The sequence below is a fragment of the Tribolium madens genome, unplaced genomic scaffold, assembly GCF_015345945.1.
Source record: "Tribolium madens isolate multiple individuals breed KSU strain unplaced genomic scaffold, Tmad_KSU_1.1 Scaffold_97;HRSCAF=244;Tcas5.2_LG3a, whole genome shotgun sequence".
Taxonomy (NCBI): Eukaryota; Metazoa; Arthropoda; class Insecta; order Coleoptera; family Tenebrionidae; genus Tribolium; species Tribolium madens.
In genome coordinates this window covers 12,881,262-12,899,740 of record NW_025401069.1, presented here as the reverse complement: position 1 = coordinate 12,899,740, position 18,479 = coordinate 12,881,262, and the positions used below count along the sequence as shown (strand labels likewise).

Below are 18,479 nucleotides of genomic sequence, written 5' to 3'. Positions count from 1 at the left end.
CAATTCCGAGTGTAATGGAAGTTTGTTTCCAATTTTAAACAATTGCCAGGTCTAGTAAAAAAATTTATACTAGTTTAATGATTTGGTGAATAATTTTTGATGATTTTTTAGAAACGTGACTGTAGTTCCAGCAAAAAATTAATGTATTTTGAAATTATTTTTTTTAATCGGGTATTGACCCAAATTAATTTGATTTTTAATTATTGATATTTTTTGTATTTTTTGAGCATTTTGCACGTTTTTTATACAGAAACTCAAATGCTAAATTTTCTCAAAAACAAGTTAACAAAATCCAGAGATAGTTTCGTTTTTCTAAACGATATTTTACTCAACAAGGTGAAAAAATCGCTAAAACGGGTCAAAAAGTACATTATTTTGTCCATTTCTGAGCGTTTTAGTATGTTTTTAGACAGAAACAGAACTATTTTGTAAAATTTCAATAAAAATAAACCGAAAATATGTTAAATTAGGCCAAAACTAGTGTTATTTTTGTATTTTTACAGACTTTCAGCACATTTTTAAAATACATTCAAATTTTTGATGAAAAATTATTAAATTAGATTGAAATTATATCATTTCAGCTCGATTTTTCGTTTTTGAACCAGAAATCATTTATTTTTCAGGATATTGTGCTTAAACACAACAAAAATAAATCTAAATTGATGTTATTTTGTTTGTTTCATTTGACTTAGCTCTTTTTGAGTGAAATCTTGTCAAAAAAATAGGACGAAAAACACATAATATAGTTAGAAATGTTGTTAATTGCAAGATTTTGCTAAAAAAATCAAAAAAACATCAAATTAAGTCATTATTTTTGCCCTTATCAAGTGTTTTAAAATGTTTTTCAAGTAAAAACTTAAATATCGGCTCACTGTAAATGATTGTCATTTTTACCTTAAGTTGGAGTCAAATTTACAATTTTAGTTTGGCAAACTTGATTTTCAAATTCAAACGTTCAAACTTTTATTTATAACAAATTTTTAAGAATTACGAATAATCCAGTGTTGCCAATACATTTTTTGTCACAAACTTTAATAGTTACCCAAAATTAAATAAAAATTTTGCCAAAAAGTATAGAATTAGATTAAATCAAATTATTTTTCATTTTTCGAACATTTAAGTACGTTTTTGAACAGTTTTGAGAGATTTTTAAATCATATAATTTTGCAATTTGGTGAAAATAGGTGAGAATTTGGTACCTTTTCAGCTCAAATCTAGTAAATTTAATTGTTTTAAGCTGGTGGAATCGTCTCGAACGAAAACACAGCTAAATGTTGTTCCACAAAATTCCTCTTTGACTTTTCAGACCCGGAAATAATCCATCACAAGATTCTTACTACAAGACAATGTCAGAGTGCAAATCAATGCAAAATCGGTGAAAAAATATTTAAAAACTGAAAAAATGCGACTACAGTTTTCAAGAAATTTTGAAAAATTGGAAAATTTGCACATAATTGGACTAAAACCTTCACCCGTCAGCTGTGTTGTCGCTTATTTTCGCATATCCTTCGATATTGGATTCCATCAGAGTGAAAAGCTCGAAAATCCAAGTAACAATGTTGACATTGTGGGAGTTTAAGTGTTTGTCGCAACGCGAGCAATGAATAAGGGACTGAAATTAACATTAACAAAATGATGCTTTTAGACAGCAAGTTACTGTTATTGCACTCTCCGAGATAATGAAATTATCCCAAAACCTAAGTTTTTTCGCAATAAAACTCAATTTGAAACGATGTGAAATTGGTTTCAAGAAACGGGAAAAAGCCTCAGAATATTTACAAATCTTGCGTTTCTTTGCACACGAATTCACATAAAGGTGGTTGTTATTGTCGAAGTTGCTTTCCAACTATTTCCTTCGCGTCCATTAGGAAATATGGCGAAAGCTGCTTTATAGCCTTGTTTCTTACCTTAAAGTTCCAAATACGAACAACATTTCAAAATTTCTAAATAAATAATCATTTCGCTGAAACAGAATAAACACATTTTTTGCTTGTTACATACACAAATCTCTTGAGAAAGCCTCGGGCTTGATTGTTGTAGAGCACAATGCTTTTGTACGGATTTTTACTCTAATTGAGGAATTTTTTATAAATTTAAAAACTTACATTTACATTCCACATAAAATTTGAGCATTAAGGGTAATTGTTCAATTACAGTTAATCGATAGTCATTATCAATAATAACGCAACAATTAATCGTGCATGCTTGCCAATAGCAGATCCATCAATCAGTGCCATTTCCAGGGTGAAACGTAACAATAGTTCAAATATTGTAACATAGGAGAAAAGTTTTTCTAGTTATTTCGCCCAAAAATCTATAAATTTGAGACTTTAAGACTTCGAATTGATTGAAATGCATAAAGATTTTCGTCCAAAATGTGCAAAAACACTCTGAATTGGCTGAAAACAAAGTTATTTCGTGCTTGTTTTGTCAAAGTTTTTAGTTTTGAGTCGATTATATTTTTTCGACAAAATTTTGTCGATTTTCTGTCTTCAAAACATTCTAAAAATAGCGTTTTTCTAACACAAACAACAATTTTTATACTTGTTTCAGTGAAATCTCTTATTTTAAATCGATTTCTTTTTTCAGAATTGAATTAAATTGTTTGAAATAGCGTTACTTTGACTATAAAAATGTTTAAAAACTGTGTTATTTTGACCTGAAATATTTCTTGTTTTTTGACCAAAATCAAAAGATTTAGTATTTAGTATTTAGTCGATTCTTGCTTCACAACGTTTGAAAAATTCTCTTCTAATTAGCTAAAAATAATGTTATTTTGACTTTACACAACCGTTTTTTTGTTTGTTTAGCCAGTTTTGAGTAGATTTTTCAGCTCAAATTGCGCTTAATGAATTGAAATTGACTAAAATAACGTTTTTTTGATCAAAAACAACAATTTCCATACTTGTTTCAGCAAAATCTTTTTATTTGAGTCGATTTTTTGTTTCAGAATTAATTAAATTTTTCGAAATTGTTTATTTTGAACAAAACGTACAAAAAAGATCATTGTCTTGCTTTTTTGCCAAAATCTTTTGTTTTTAGTCAATGTTTCTCCAAAACTTGTCAAAAATGCTTAGAATTGCTCTTATTTTAACTTGAAACGACCATTTTCTTACTTGTTCAGCCAAAGTGTTTAGTTTTAACCAATTTCTTGGCTTAATTCGCGTTAACTCAAATGAAATTATTCAAAGTAACGTTTTTTTGATAAAGAAAAAACAATTTCCATTCTTGTTTCAGCAAATCTTTTGATTTGTGTCGATTTTTTTGAAATTATTTATTCTCAACAAAACGTGCAAAAAATGATCATTGTTTAGCTTTTTTGCCAAAATCTTTTCTTTTTAGTCAATTTTTTTCCAAAACTTGTGAAAAATGCTCGGAATTGCCCTTATTTTGACTTAAAACGAACATTTTCTTGCTTATTTTGCCAAAATTTTCAATTTTGGATCGCGCTAAATCGCTCTAAATGAATTGAAATTGACCAAAACGACGTTATTTTGACATGAATGACGATTTTCATTCTTCTCCGCCAAAATCTCTTAAATTTCGTCGATTTACTCTCTTCAAAACGTCCCAAAAACGTGTAGAATTGACAAAAAAACACGATTTTTCTACTTGTTTCGGCGAAATTTCTCGATTCGAGTCAACTTTGAGTTCTAGAATTGGACCAAATTGTTTGCAATTGTCTGATCTTGGCATAAAATGATAATTTTTTGGAAAAAAAAGTGCCAAAACCGCTCGAAATTTTTTCATTTTGACTTGAAACGACCGTTTTCTTACTTTTAGTTTTTAATCGATTTTTTTGGCTTAAATCGCGTTAAATCAATTGAAATTGACTAAAATAATGTTTTTTTTTGACCAAAAACAACAATTTCTATACTTGTTTCGGCGAAATCTTTTGATTTGAAAAATGTTGGGAATTAATTAAAAACAAAATTATTTTGATCTGAAACAACCGTTTTCTGCTTATTTTGGCAGTCATAAAAAATATGATTTCCATTTAAATTAAACATAAAATTGGTGAATTAAAATTAATTGTTCAATTATAGTTAATCGATAGTTATTACCCATAAATAGGCAACAATTAATTATTTCAAGAGTAAAACATAACAAATTTTGTAACACAAAAAGGAAAAAGTTTTATTTACTGATGTTGCAAGAATATTTTCAAACATAAAAATCGCTCGAAGAAACCATAACATCTCGCTTCTTTTATGTAGTAAATGACATAAAAAGAAAAACTCGAGATTTTCATTTATCGTTGACTTTTCATCGCGATATTACGTACTCGAAGTAGGTTTCCGAAAGCTTAGCTACAGTATTTTCAGACACAATAGTCTCGTCGACATAAGATTAGCACCACATGATTTGCGCTTTATTGTCTTTAAAAACAAACGCTTTTCGCGCAAAATAAACCGAGTAATTGACTAAAATATCTCTCATAGGGTAAGTCCCATGGAAAAAAATCCGGGTTTTTATTCTTTCATTTCCTTTAATTTACGCAAACTCAGGAATTCAATTAACTAATGAAAATGAGCCTTCGGGGTGCAAAATGTTATTCACAATAGTTACCAGAACACACATGATTGCATCGTAACTAAATTAATACAAGTCTGCGTTGCAGACAGAAACTAATTTTTATGAAATTTCGCTGAAATTAGATTCTTGACTTCATTAAAACCGCCACGTTTTTAAATATTTGACATTCTTATTAAAACTCCTCGTTTAATAGTGAAACTTTTATTAATTTTGTTGTGAAAAAAATCGATAAATATCAACAAGAAAGTTCACAATGCGACATTAAAAATTCATTTATATTCACAACAAACTGAAACAAATAATATTCAAAGTTTGATTAAAACGCCTTAAACGCTTTTACGAAAATGGGCCGTAAAAGTCATTTTAGTCGAGTGTTTAGTGGTGGAAGCCACTAAAATGCTTAAGACTCTTCCATCGATTGCACCTCCTGGAGGCGGAATTAATTAATAAAATGCATCACAAAAACACAACTTTAGAGAAAATGAAATATTTCTATTAGAAATTTTGATTAAACCACAAGTGTGCAATATTGCGGAAGCTGTGGTACAAATATGACCATATCTCGGCCTTATTAGCACCATAAACGGTTCCATAACCGAGAGATTAATACATGTTTATTATTTTGCGGTTTATCTTTGCTTAATTAACCAAACTTCATTTATCACTGACTGTGTTTTTACTTTCCTTATCCTAAACAGCATCATAGGAGATAGAAACTTGAAATTTGGTATGTAAGTTATTTGTAGAAAGGGGACGTAGCACGAAACAATTGGTAAAAATCGGTCGCACCGTTCGATCGATAAAATTATTTAGAATCATGAAATACAGAGTGTTTTTATTGTTAAAAATTTGAGCAGGTAAAAGAATATTCAATTTTAAGACAAAAGTTTCCTATAAACGTGTATCAAAAAATGTTTTGTAAAGGAGCTACACCCTCTGAAAGGGGTGCGTCTTTAATAAAGTTGTATCGAAGAAACGTAAAAGAACTCTTTTTTGTGAAAAACTATGGAATTTAAAAAGAAACTTCAGCCAAAATAGTTAGTTTTTAAAAAAATATACCAAAAAATATACCATTTTCAACTTAATTTGCTAATTTTTTGGCTCATTTGGGTAAAATTTTACTTGAAGAAGGCAAAAATAATTTCGTTTTCAACCCCTAATTTGGGTATTTTAGCAAATTTTTGTGAAAAAAATCTGTTTTCGCTCAAAAACGTTTTAATTTGTTTGAAAATAGTTGGAAATATTAATTTTTTACCTATTTAATTTTTGGACATGTTTTGATCAAAAACAATTAAAATTTTTACTCAAAAATAAGCAAAAACACCATTTCCTATCTAATTAGAAGATTACTCGGCTTACTTGAACAAAATGTCGGAAAGGAAAAGTGCATTTTTAACTGAAAAAGTCAAAAATAATGTTATTTTCGACCAAATTTGGTTATTTTTTGCCAAAATTTTGCAAAATCTTTCAAAAAAAAAACAGCTTTTAACTCATAAACATGTTAAACGCTTTTAAAGGTGCACTAACTTGATGGTATTTTGCTTGTGAATAAAATTTTTCAAAAAAAAAGTCGATTTTTAGGTCACCAAAATAAATCCAATAAAATTGACCAAAATAGAACGGTAATTTGAATCTAGTTTAGTAATTTTGTGGCCTATTTTAGTGAAATTTTGCGAAAAAAAAGTTTTTAGCAGAAAAACATGTTTTTACTCTCGAAAATGTCAAAAATAGCATAATATTCGATCCAATTTGGTAATTTTTGGACCTTTCTGAACAAAATTTTATACTAAAAATGTACAAAGATAATTAGAACGGCAAAAATATTATCATTTTCGATCTAATTTGGTCAGTTTTGGTCTGTTTTAGCGAAAAAACTCAGTTTATTAGCTCAAAAATGTATTTGACTGCTTAAAAAAGCAAAAATAGCACAATTTTTGTCAATTTTTGGACCCGTTTTAACAAAATTTTGCAAAAAATTGCATTTCTGGCTGAAGAACTTTCTTAAACGCCCCATTTTCGATTTAATTTTGTAATTTTTTATCTTGTCTTGATGAAGTCTTATTCAAAATTTGAGTTTTTCTTAATAACATGCTAAAACGTTCAAAAAAGCAAAAATAATATGATTTTCGACCAAATTTGACCACTTTTTTTCGGTAAAAACACAACAAAACAAGTGTAACAGGAATATTAAGGTAAGTTTTATCGCAAAACACAAAAGACCTCTTTTTTGTAAAACACTATGAAATTTAGCATTTTTGTTTTTGAAAGTAACAAGAAACTTTAGTCAAAATAGTTGTAGTACTTTTTATCACAAACCCCTCTGGTTTAAGACGCCCCTGATTATAAATTTAGCCAGAAAGGTAATCAACTGTACCAAATTTTGTAATTTTATCTAAAATGGTTTCTAAAATATTGAACAAAATCCATTAAAACAATGCACATCTTTCAGAGAGTGTAGCTCCCTTACATAGTAATTTTCAATAAATGTTCATAGGAAGCTTTTATCTTAAAATCGAATATTCTTCGCCTGTTTAAATTTGTAACAATAAAAATGGAACACCCTGTATACCTTATTAAACAGTAAAATGTAATAAAATAATAATAATAATGGGTACCGAACTTAAACCCGCAACAACTATTGTCGTTATTAGGATGTTTTCCAAATAAGTAGGATAAGGAAAGTCGTGTGATGTTCACACCAGATTTTTTTCACCATAAATAACTATCATGTTATAAAATGTATCTAGATGTAAAATTGGAATTCTGCCCGCGCAATTATGACCGAATCGAATTAAACTTTATGAGAGTGTTCTAAAATCGGAGAAAAGCAATAATAATGCGGTTTATGCGTCGTAATTCTGTTATCAGTTGCATCATAAAGACACCTTTTATTGGAAATATGGATGGATGCGACTGACCCATATCGCACACATAAAAAATGGAAATTTACATTTCAGAGGGAAGCTTTCACGCAGAAATGAAACGCTACATAAATTTCGCTTGAAACAAAAAGAATTGGAATTAAATCGGCATTTTTTTGGACTGAAGCACGAAAAATATTCGTTTCGAGGTAAAACCAATAACGACCGGTTTATGTGTGTATATGAAAAGGTTCACCTTTTCTTTCATAGCGTTTCAAAAGTAACGGTTTTCTCATTTCAGCTTATTATTCTTTGTTTTCTAGATATACTCGGACATAAACACAGAAAATTATTATCAAATACTGAAAATTACACTAGTTAAAAGTATTTTTCAAATTCCTGAAATTTTGTGTAAAATTTTACTCTTTTTTGAGTATAATCCACAAAATAGTCTAAGTCAGATTTTTCTAATTTTTTTTGGTTGTTTGAATATAAAATTTAGTATCGTCCAAAAAGTTTGTTTAATTATTATTGTTCTAAAATTGACTGTTTTGGAGTAGTCAAGACAAATAATGTTAAAATCATTTTTTCTTTCTTTGGGTAACACATAAACTGAAATAAATTCAAATAGTCACTAATGATCTAGCTTCATTTTGGTTAAAATTTTATAACCAAATAGAGTAAAAGTTTTATCTGATTTCAATAAAATCAAAAAAATTACACTGAATAAAAAACTAGTTGTTGTGGAATTACAAGTTTTCCACGATCTCTTTGACGTTTTAATGTAAAATCCGAAGGTAAAAGTGGAATTATTTTTTTCAGAATTATTAGTGTTTTATGTAGAATCGTACAAAAAGTTTTCGAGGAATTAACAGTAAAAAAATTACATTAAATTCGGCAAATCTTGGGCGAAACACAAAGGTGTGGATTTGGATAGTTTTCAAATTATCACCCAATATTTTACTGGGAAAAGTTTTAGAATTCCTGAAAAATTGTCTGAAAAGTCAAGATTCGTTTTTTTCTTTGAGTAATCGACGGAAATAAGTTTAAATAATCGGTGATAACTGAAAACCTTGCATAATTTCACTTTGAATATTGCTTGAAATGGTGTGAATAATTACATAAAAAGTTATCCCATTTAAAGCAATAATATCTAATAATTTTGGGGTTTTGTCATACCACAAAAAACGTATCACCTGAGAATTGTAACCACTTCTAGAATTTTCGAACAATTATTCAATAATTGTAAATTACCCAATTTTACACTAAATAATAACAAATCTTATTAATAATAAATAAGAAAACTACCCAAAAAAAAAAAATTTTAGTTGGCCATTTCCACGAAGATGAACACGGCGAAGACGAGTGAAAATGATCATTTCTCACAAGTTTAATACTATACTTTTTCTAATCTTAAATATTGACTGTACTATTTTTTATATTTTTAAAGTGAAACTATTATTCCATCGCCTCAAAATTTTTCATCCATCTATCGCATGTCGCATTACAGCCGGCCACAAAGTAGGGGTAAAATGGCAGAGCAGCCAAGGCCAGTATGGCGGCGCATCAGCTGACCGTGTAGCATTTATATTCTTACTCATTCGTACAAGTGTTTTTATTATTGTTTAATTTTCTCTACAGTTGAAGATTGAATAACTTTCTCAGCTGATAATGCTTTAACATTTTTTGATATAAAAAGTGTGCAATTGACGTTTCAGAAAGTTTAAATTTCGTCTAAAATTGTGTGAAAATCACAATTCAGTAAGTTAAAAATTCCCGGAAAAGAGTAATTTTTTATCTGAAAATATTTTACTTGTGTTAATTTTTTGCTCCAAAACCGTTCGTTTGTTACAAAAACCTTGATTTTTATCCACAATTGATAGTTTTCGCGTAATCGCCAGATATAGCTTCAAAAGTGATAAAACTTTAAATTCGCTTTTAGGTGAAATGTAGCTCAATTCAAGCCCGGCTTTTGGTTAAAGAATTGAGTGCCAGACATCTAAATACTTCAATTTTGTTAAAGCAGCATTTTAGAACACAACTATTAAATTAAGTCTAATATTCGTAATAAATCTTTATTACAGACACTATACAGAGACTAGTCATAAAAGTAGCGCAAGATTTACCCACTACCACTCTAACTGTAACTACCATGAAGAAGACTTTGTTGCAAATGTAAAACGAGCAGCCGACGTAAATAAAACCGTTTTATACTCAAATTTTATTTATATCAAAGTTCAAATAATTTTATCGTTTTTTGTGATCAAGTTTATTGAAAATTAATTTTCATTGGACGTTTTTGAATAATTACCTGCGCATAAATCACATATATGCCAAAATAAATAACCCAATAAAAACCTGCGTCCATAAAGCTGGGCTTTATTCGATTAGGTGTGATTGACAGGCAGGAAAACAATTTGTGAGTTATTTCAGAGAGGAAGTAAATTAGATAACACGTTTTTAAATAGTATTAGTAGTGTTGGGGGCAAAAAAACCGCTGTTACTGGTCAAGAATGAGAGAAAAATAATTACTATGAGAGAAAATAAATAAATCTCCAGTTGCGATTTGTTCAATCTCTTCGAGAATCCTCCGGTAGTAATTTTATGACACATAAATTAAAAGCCATAAATTTTTGATGTTGTTCCATGAATTATTTCATTTTATGACGAATAAAAGTCGGCGAAAAATTGCATTATATTAACGAAACGACTGCAGCTGTATCTTTTTGAGGACTTTTATTAGCAGAGAATTAATTGTGTTTGCTGAATATTCTGTTCCTTGATCGAAATTCATGCACAATCATTCAATTTAGATCATGGCTTTATTAAACCCGGCTTCATTCAATTTCTTACAATGGAATGTTGTGTTTCAGGAGATTTAATTACGCTGAATTGCATACAAGGTGTACCAAGTTTTAGAGGCGGCGCATTAATAAATATTTCTAACCAATTAAAAAAAAAATATTGGTGCAAATAATAGAGGACTTCAATGATGCTTTAATATTGTTCAAAATGTTTAGTGTATGTCAGTGAGACCCTAAAAATCAAATTTTCAAAAAAAATATTTTTCTATTGGAATTTTTAAGTGAAACTTTTATTTCATCGCCTCAAAATTTGGTATTTGTGTGTTTTGATCAGTGTATTGATCCAAAAAAAAGTTTCACTTGCATCGTGGTTTCTTTAAACCATAGCAGTTTTTTTAATGTTAAAATTCAGATTTTCAATGTTCAAAACATATCAACTTTATCATATTTTATTTTTTCAAATACTACAGAAAAAAAACAAAGAAATTTATCATGTAGAAAATATTCCAGTTAATTGATTTTTTTCCTCCAAATTTAATTTTTAAGGTCTCTCTGCCATATGTTAAAAAATTTATACAATATCAAACATCAAATCTATCGTTTACTACTATCAAAATTCTTTTTTAATCAACTAGAAATATTTATTTTTGCGCCTGCAAAAATGTTACAATTTTTTTGCGTATTTATTTTTTGTCCCGGAAACTTTTTGCAGTCGCACAAGACATTAGAGTTTTTGTAATCAAGTCCGAAAGTTCGATTAAGTAACCGTCTGTGAAAAACTGTGGGAAATTTTGCGATAGATGAGCGATTTATTGATTTCCAGTTCGGGTTTTTTTGCTTCATTTTGGCCTTTAATTATTATTTAGCGTTCTATTGAATCATTAGCGAAGCAAAAAGTGTCTTCCTTATTTATAAAGCAGATAATCTAATGTAAAACCCTTCGTAATCTGGGGAAATAAATTTAGTGCGTGAAATTTGAACTACCTTCACCTAAATGAGGCCATTATGGGAATGTGAACCCTAAGTAAATTAAAGCAATTTTAGATTTGTAAAACCCGAAATAATCCTTTCAATTCGGTTCAACTAGAGCACATTTCCTCCTGTCTAGCTTGCATGACGCATCGATTTGAAAATCAATGTTTAGTTCAATTTTTTTCCTCTTTTGGGGAAATTTAGGGTGAGAGAGACTAAATTTCCTCTGATCCGAAAGTGCATACTGACAACTTAATTGCGAAATTTTCTTCCGTTAAAACAAACACTTGTAATGTCTAGAAATTTTAATTGGTGGTGGTTTTGTCATGAAATGGTAAACACACACATAATCCCTTAAAAGCATTCGCTGATAGATTTTAGTAAGTGAATAGAAAAGTCGTTTTTATTTATTTGTAACAGTTCCGTCCAAAAATTTATTTCCCATTTACTCAACAAGCTTTCGATCGATATAAATTTTTGTTTTGGCCCGGCGCATCCACCAAAATCGTCCTAAATCCACAAAAAGCGATTAATTGTGTCCAGTTTATTACGCCAAAAGCATATTTGGGATTTTATGGGCGTAAGGAGACACGACATAAAACTCTAAGAAATAGCAAAAAATATAGTGGTTATCTGAAACCATCCACTTAACACACAATTCAGTCTTGGTCAATAAACGAATTTATTTTTCGACGTAAACAATTAATTGTAAAATGAAATATTTCCCTCGACCTTAATCGATTTCTGGGATAAAATAACAGTAAACATTTCATAAATTGGTTCAAGTTTTATCGACTAAACTTTTTCCTTGTTTAAAATTTCCAAACTTGACACAAAGCCAAACATAAAAAAGTAATTAACACGATGTTTGCAACTTCGTGCATACAAACTTGCAAGTTGTTAATGAATCGATCGAATTTAGTTGCGTCTTAACCAACATATCATCATAATTAAGCAACTTTTAATTTATTGTGTTATGAGTTTTCTAATCAAACTTTGAAATTGGTTGTTTTATAAAAATTAATTTGTTTTGACTTTGCTTTATCATGACAATTCTCATTTATTGCAAAGTTTCCAAACCGAACGAAAATCGTTGGAATTACACTTCAATTGACAAATAAGTGTTTTTAGTCGCTTTCAAAGCAACGACGCTTATAAATTCGTGATCCCAAAAGGCAGCTAAAGCAATAAATTTTACAGCGTCTCAATTTTATTTTAATTACTGGAAGTTGTGAAAACTTCTTTTATTTCAGCACAAAGTTAAAGTTTTGCAAAACCAACAAGATTACTTTATCTACTTTACGCCGTTTCCTGAGTTTAATATTTAAAAACCTCAAGTCAAATTAATAGATTTATAACGAAATTAAAAACAAGAAAAAACACATATGGTGAATCAAGTGTTATTGTCATAATTGATTACTTAAGTATAAAATATTAGAATATAATGTAGGACCTGAAATGTAGAAAGAAGAATATTAAATGTAGGAATAGTATAAAACTGAAACATTTATTGAATGTAAAATGTTGAACTTTGAATATAGATTGTTGAATGGAAAATAACAAATGTTTAAGAAAAATTCTAAATATTGCATGCAGTATGTTGACTATAAACGCAAAAAAATAAATATAAAATTTAGAAAGTTGAATATTGAATGCAGAATAGGTATATGTATGAATGAACGTAGAATGTTGAATGTAGTTTTAATTTAATATGTAGAAAGTTGAAGTTGGATGTAGAATACGTATGTGGAAGTTGAAAATGTTAAATATTGATAAATATTAATTAAATATTAAAATTTTTGATTCTACATTAAATATCCTAGATTCAACATTTTGCTTTATATATTCAACCTTCTTCACTTTATGTCAAACATTCTAGATTCAACATACTAGTTTAAACATTCAACTTTCGATATTCCACTTTCAACATTTATTTTATATTTAATATTCAATATTATAATATTGGACATTCAATTTTCGACGTGCTATAATCAATCAACATTACCTTATATTTTCTATTCAACATTCTACATTTGTGGAATAGATATAGTATGTAGAAATAACGTTGAATGTTGGATTTAGAATACTCGTGTGGAAGTTGAGAATGTTATTGACATTCAACTTTCGACCTACTATAACAACAATCAACATTTTAGACTCAAGTCTTCACACTATAACAAACATCCTGGATTCAACATGCTATTTTCGACATTCAACTTTTGACATTTTATATTCAACATTCTTCATTAGACATTCAACCTTAGATTTTCTATATTCAATGTTGAATATTCAATTTTTTACATTTTCTATTCAACATTCTACATTTAATTTTCATTTCTGAGTTTGACATTTAATGTTTTTTATTTTAAAACAAATTTTAAAAAATGTGTCTATAATAACTCGCCGTTTAAATTCTTCTCGCTTTCAGCTCATTTTCTATTCAATTAATTAAAGTACTTTGTTAATTTGGTATTGAATATTCATAAAATTCGAGAGCAAATTGTCAGTGTGAATTTTTCACGTCAAATTGTGTCGTTTCATCTATCGGCGATTTTCTTTTCACCACATTGTCCGCCTAATATCCATTAGTGTCCGTAATTGTGTTTGCTCCCTCGTCTATTTACTTAAAATACTTTTTCCCCGATTAGAAAATGAAAAAATACAGTTTTTCATCGATCGTCTCGGGATTGATTTCAGTCGGATTCTTAGGTTTTCCGTTCCACTGGAGGTCCTTAATTCTCCCACACAAAGGAAATTTCTCCAAAAAGCTCCGCTAATAATAGATCAAGATGTGCACGTACTGGTGGTCATGTAGGTCGTAACAAAGAAAATCCCTCGACTTGAATTTTGCCAAATCATTACAAGAGGAAATAATCTCTCGCTTAATTGTTTTGATATTCGGAAATTAGTTCCACTTAAAAGCTGGTGAAAAGATGAAGTGAAACGCTGTTTCGTGCCAAGATAAGCGTTCTATTATGTTCGGTTTAAGCTTCAATTTGGGCCATTTTGTTCTTATCAACATTAATTTCCGCTCATAATTTTTTAATTAAAATTTATTCCACTAATTGAAAATCCGGTGACCAATTCCGGAACTTTTGTTAAACACATTCAAATCCCTAACAAGGTTATTTATTAAAAGTGGGTGTTGTCATGGAATCATCATCACACCTGAGGCTTGAAGTCATATTGTGATTAAACTCCGGAACACAAGGGTTAATTTTAACCCGGAGTATGCATGTCCGGCGAGTCTTGTAATCCTTCGTGGGTTGTCATAGAAACAGGAAGCTTGCTTAACTCCTGCTGATCCATCCATCACGGATGAACTTACCTCAAGATTTACAAAACCTTAAATACGTATAGCTTTCTTTCAACGGTTTGTTTATTTTTGATGAGAGATGAAAATATCAACTTTTCAATTTATTCAAAGCTGGAGGCTTAGTGTTTTCGTTTTTTTTCACAATGTGTAGACAAAATTGATTTAAGTAAAGACAGTTCATAAACCCAACAAACAAAATTTTACAAAAAATTAAGTAGATTTTGTAAAGCTCCAATAATTAAAATGTTGTAAAATTTATTGTTTCAAACAGTTTACATTTTATAGAATGTTGAAAGTTGAATATCTAAAGTAGAATGTTGAATCTAGGATATTTAATGTAGAATAAAACATTCTTTTAACGATTCATATTCAACATTCTCAACTTCCGGACACATATTCTATATCCAACATTCAACTTTCTACATAGTATATTAAAACTACATTCAACATTGAATACAAAAGGTATAAGGTTGAATGTCTAATGAAGAATGTTGAATATAAAATAATTAATATAAATTAAAGTAATGTGTTCGTCTTTTCAGAACGAAATTTTGTTTTGTTTTTGAGTTATGCGATTTTTTTTGTCAAAATTGCAATTTATGAGAAAATTTTTTTTTTGAAATAATTAAATATAAAGCAGATAGTTGTAATCCTTAAGGTATAGCTTTTATGAGAAAAATGATTTTATAGTGGGTTGCCATTTAAAAAAATTAATTTTTTTGTAGAACTCAAAAACAAAAAGTAATTTTGAAAAAATTATTCTTTGATATCATCACATTTTTATAGTACTTTATCACCCATCAATTAGTTTTTTCAAAAACTAAATAATTTAAGCAAAAAACGTTTGGTTCCATACTTTTTATTCACCTGGTATATCTATTCTACAAATGTAGAATGTTGAATAGAAAATGTAGAAAGTTGAATGTCTAAAGTAGTATGTTGAATCTAGAATGTTTGATATAGAGTGAAGAATGTTGAACGTAAAATGTTGATTGTTATTATAATATGTCGTAGGTTGAATGTCTGAAGTTAGTATAGAATGTTGAATACTCCTAGTAGATATAGAATATTGAAAACAGAATATATAGAAGGTTGAATGTCTACAGTAGAACGTTGAATCTAGGATATTTAATATAGAATGAAGAGTGCTAAATGTGCTAAATGTGCTAAATCAATAAAGTATAAGTTTCATCTTTTTTTTCACACGAGAAACAGAGTTGACCATAGTTTGGTCCAATCAACAATTTTCTAATCAAAAAAAATAATTAACACGAAATTATTATTTACTTAAATTGTAATTAATTTTTCAGACATGTAAAATAATTAATTATAAAAGCCCGTCGACCTGAATCACCCTATACTATGTAAAATATCTCATGCGTCGAATTCAGGACACTGCTTCAATAACACAAAAGTTTTAGGATATACAAAACCCCAAACAAGCACAGTTATCGACCGTTTTACGCTCTGCTAACTTGAGGAATTTCTGTTTATGGAAATTAGGTGATAAATGGTCCAGACACTATGCAATTTTTTCCCTGTTTTAGCCCAACACTTTTTCTAAATTTTATTTTTCGTTAGTGAGTAATGATTTTGTTCCAGTTTTACTACACTATAAATGCAGCACATTCTTCCATCCTTTTGCACGAGGAGTTGGAATTTTTCAAGCACTGTCCTCCCAATTGTACGGAAATAACCCAATCAACCATCCTCGACCCAGATACTACATCCGAATGTAAGTACATGGAATTTTTGACTGTCAATGAATATATCTTGCATTGCTGCCAATAGAAAGTTTCCAAAGAATTTAAGAAAGCCTTTGATAAGTTCAAAAGAAATTTAAATATTTTTCAGCTTCCATAATATTCACTCTTCTTAGTTTATCAACGTCATCCTCCGGCATCCTAACGTCTTGTTTGCTACTTTACGGTCTCTACAAGGTGATCATTAATAATCCCCCAACAGCATATTTAATCACTTGTCTTGTTTACAGGACTGTAAATTTCTTTTAATCCCTTGGATAATAAATATCATCCTATTTACATTGCAAGACTTGGTCTATATTTGTCACCAATTTTACGAACATGCGGTGAGTGATCGACAATTATAGCTTAAAATTTTTAATTAAATTTTGTTTTCCAGCTTGGGTTTAATCCAAGTATTGCAATTTTAATAACACTAGACTTTTTCATCACATCTCTAAATGTGAGTATGCAAAATGGGGCTTAATTTGTAATAATCGAGTTTTTCAGGTGTATGCCTTATTATGTGTGATATCTCAGTATCAAGAGTTGAAAGCTGGTCGTGGGAGGGCTCAAGACGATCAAAATAACAGGGTAAGAAATGACATTGACCCAATACAAACCTTAATTATAGTTTCGGAAATGATTTATTGCCAAAATGTGAGCTTACTACCCAGAATTTTTTCAAGTTTGATGTATCGAGGTTTGAAATAATTTAAATCTGATTTTTTTTATTTCAAACTGAGATATTTCCTCAAAACTGTTTTGTTTCCAGAAAATTTATTGGGCAAGTTTTTCATTGTGTTCCATTTGTTATTTGGTGCATATTTTTCAATAAAATTGACATATTGGGGTTTGGAACAATTCGAAAGATGTCTAAATAAATCAAATTCGTTTTCATATCTCTCGGTTTGGTGTCTCGTGAAATCAATTATTTATGTAATGAATTTTTTAACAATTTTCTGTTTTGGGTAACAAAACGTGGATTAAAAAATAATGAAAAAATAAGTGCATTGAAAGAGGATTTCCTCTTAAAACCTTTTATTCATGAAGAATTTTTTATGAGTTAGATTACTGCAAAAATTGCTTTTAGAGTGGATTATTAGCTTTTGAGTTGCTTTTTTACGTCAAAGTAACTGAAAATAAATTACATAATTGTGGATCTGATTTGTTTACTGGACGTGTAAAATATTTTCCAAGTAAATTTCCTGTCATTTTTTTCTCTCTTACCTCTTGAAGACATTTCTAATGAAATATTTTTGCGACAGAGTAAGAAAATAAAATTTAAACAAAAAATTAGTTTTTTTTGTAGTCGTGAGTTTTGGTTTGTAAAATTTAACGACCTTAGAAAAAAGTGGAACACTATTCCTTCCGATACCAAAACTAAATAAAAAATAAATAAAAAATTCAAAATGTTAAGTATTTTATAAAAATAATGAAGTTTAAAAAACCCAAGTCAAAAATTGTACTACACTTTTCAACATTCTTGTCATTGTTAATAATTACTCCTTTACAAAAAATCAGAGTCTACAAGTGAAATTAAGTGTGTAAAAATTCATTAATAGAATAAAAAATTATTTGCACTTGAAGTTTGATAAAACTAGAAATGCATCGGTAAAAAGAGACAAAAAAAATTACATAAATAGAAAAATATCTTTCTACCAAAGTATACCTGCATTTTACTAGACTCTACTATCAAACTTTTTTTTTCCCTTAAATTATGTAAACAAAAATTTGATGTTCATAACTAACGTCAAGATGCGGATTACTGATTTTTTTCTACTACAAAATTATGTCTGAAAATTATTCATTTTTCAGGAAAAGTTTGCGTTAAAAAGTAAAGGCTATAAAACCGATGTATTATGAAGACGAAAATAAAACTGAATATCTTTTTTCTTAAAACCGTCTTGAATTTCTAAAAAAAGTTGCTTAATCAAATTGTTATTTGGTAGAATCTAGGAAATTAAAGATGTACATCTTAAAAAACAATCATAAATGTTCAACAAAAAATAAAAAAAATAAACTTCAACTTCCAAAAAACTCAGAGAGCACAAGAGAAATAAGTGTGTAAAAATTAATCAAAACAATAATTAATTATTAATTTATTAGCACTTGAAGTTTGGTAAAACTAAAAAATTCATCGGTAAAAAGACACAAAAAAATTACATAAATAGGAAAAATAATTAACCTCTAGATTCGGTTTACAGATTTTTTTTATTATAAAATTATGTCCGAAAATTATTCATTC

The 18,479-nt window shown here is 28.9% G+C and overlaps 1 protein-coding gene across 2 annotated transcripts in view; it reads left to right on the top strand.

Annotated features, from left to right (window-relative positions):
• LOC123014608 overlaps positions 1-18,479 on the top strand; it is a 30,942-nt gene that overhangs the window by 11,098 nt on the left and 1,365 nt on the right. For both annotated transcript variants that reach the window (XM_044413810.1, XM_044413808.1), the window contains exons 3-7: positions 16,092-16,224; positions 16,344-16,429; positions 16,483-16,578; positions 16,632-16,694; positions 16,742-16,825. In XM_044413810.1, coding sequence (XP_044269745.1) covers positions 16,092-16,224; positions 16,344-16,429; positions 16,483-16,578; positions 16,632-16,694; positions 16,742-16,825 — 462 coding nt within the window. The remainder of the gene's footprint in view (positions 1-16,091; positions 16,225-16,343; positions 16,430-16,482; positions 16,579-16,631; positions 16,695-16,741; positions 16,826-18,479) is intronic.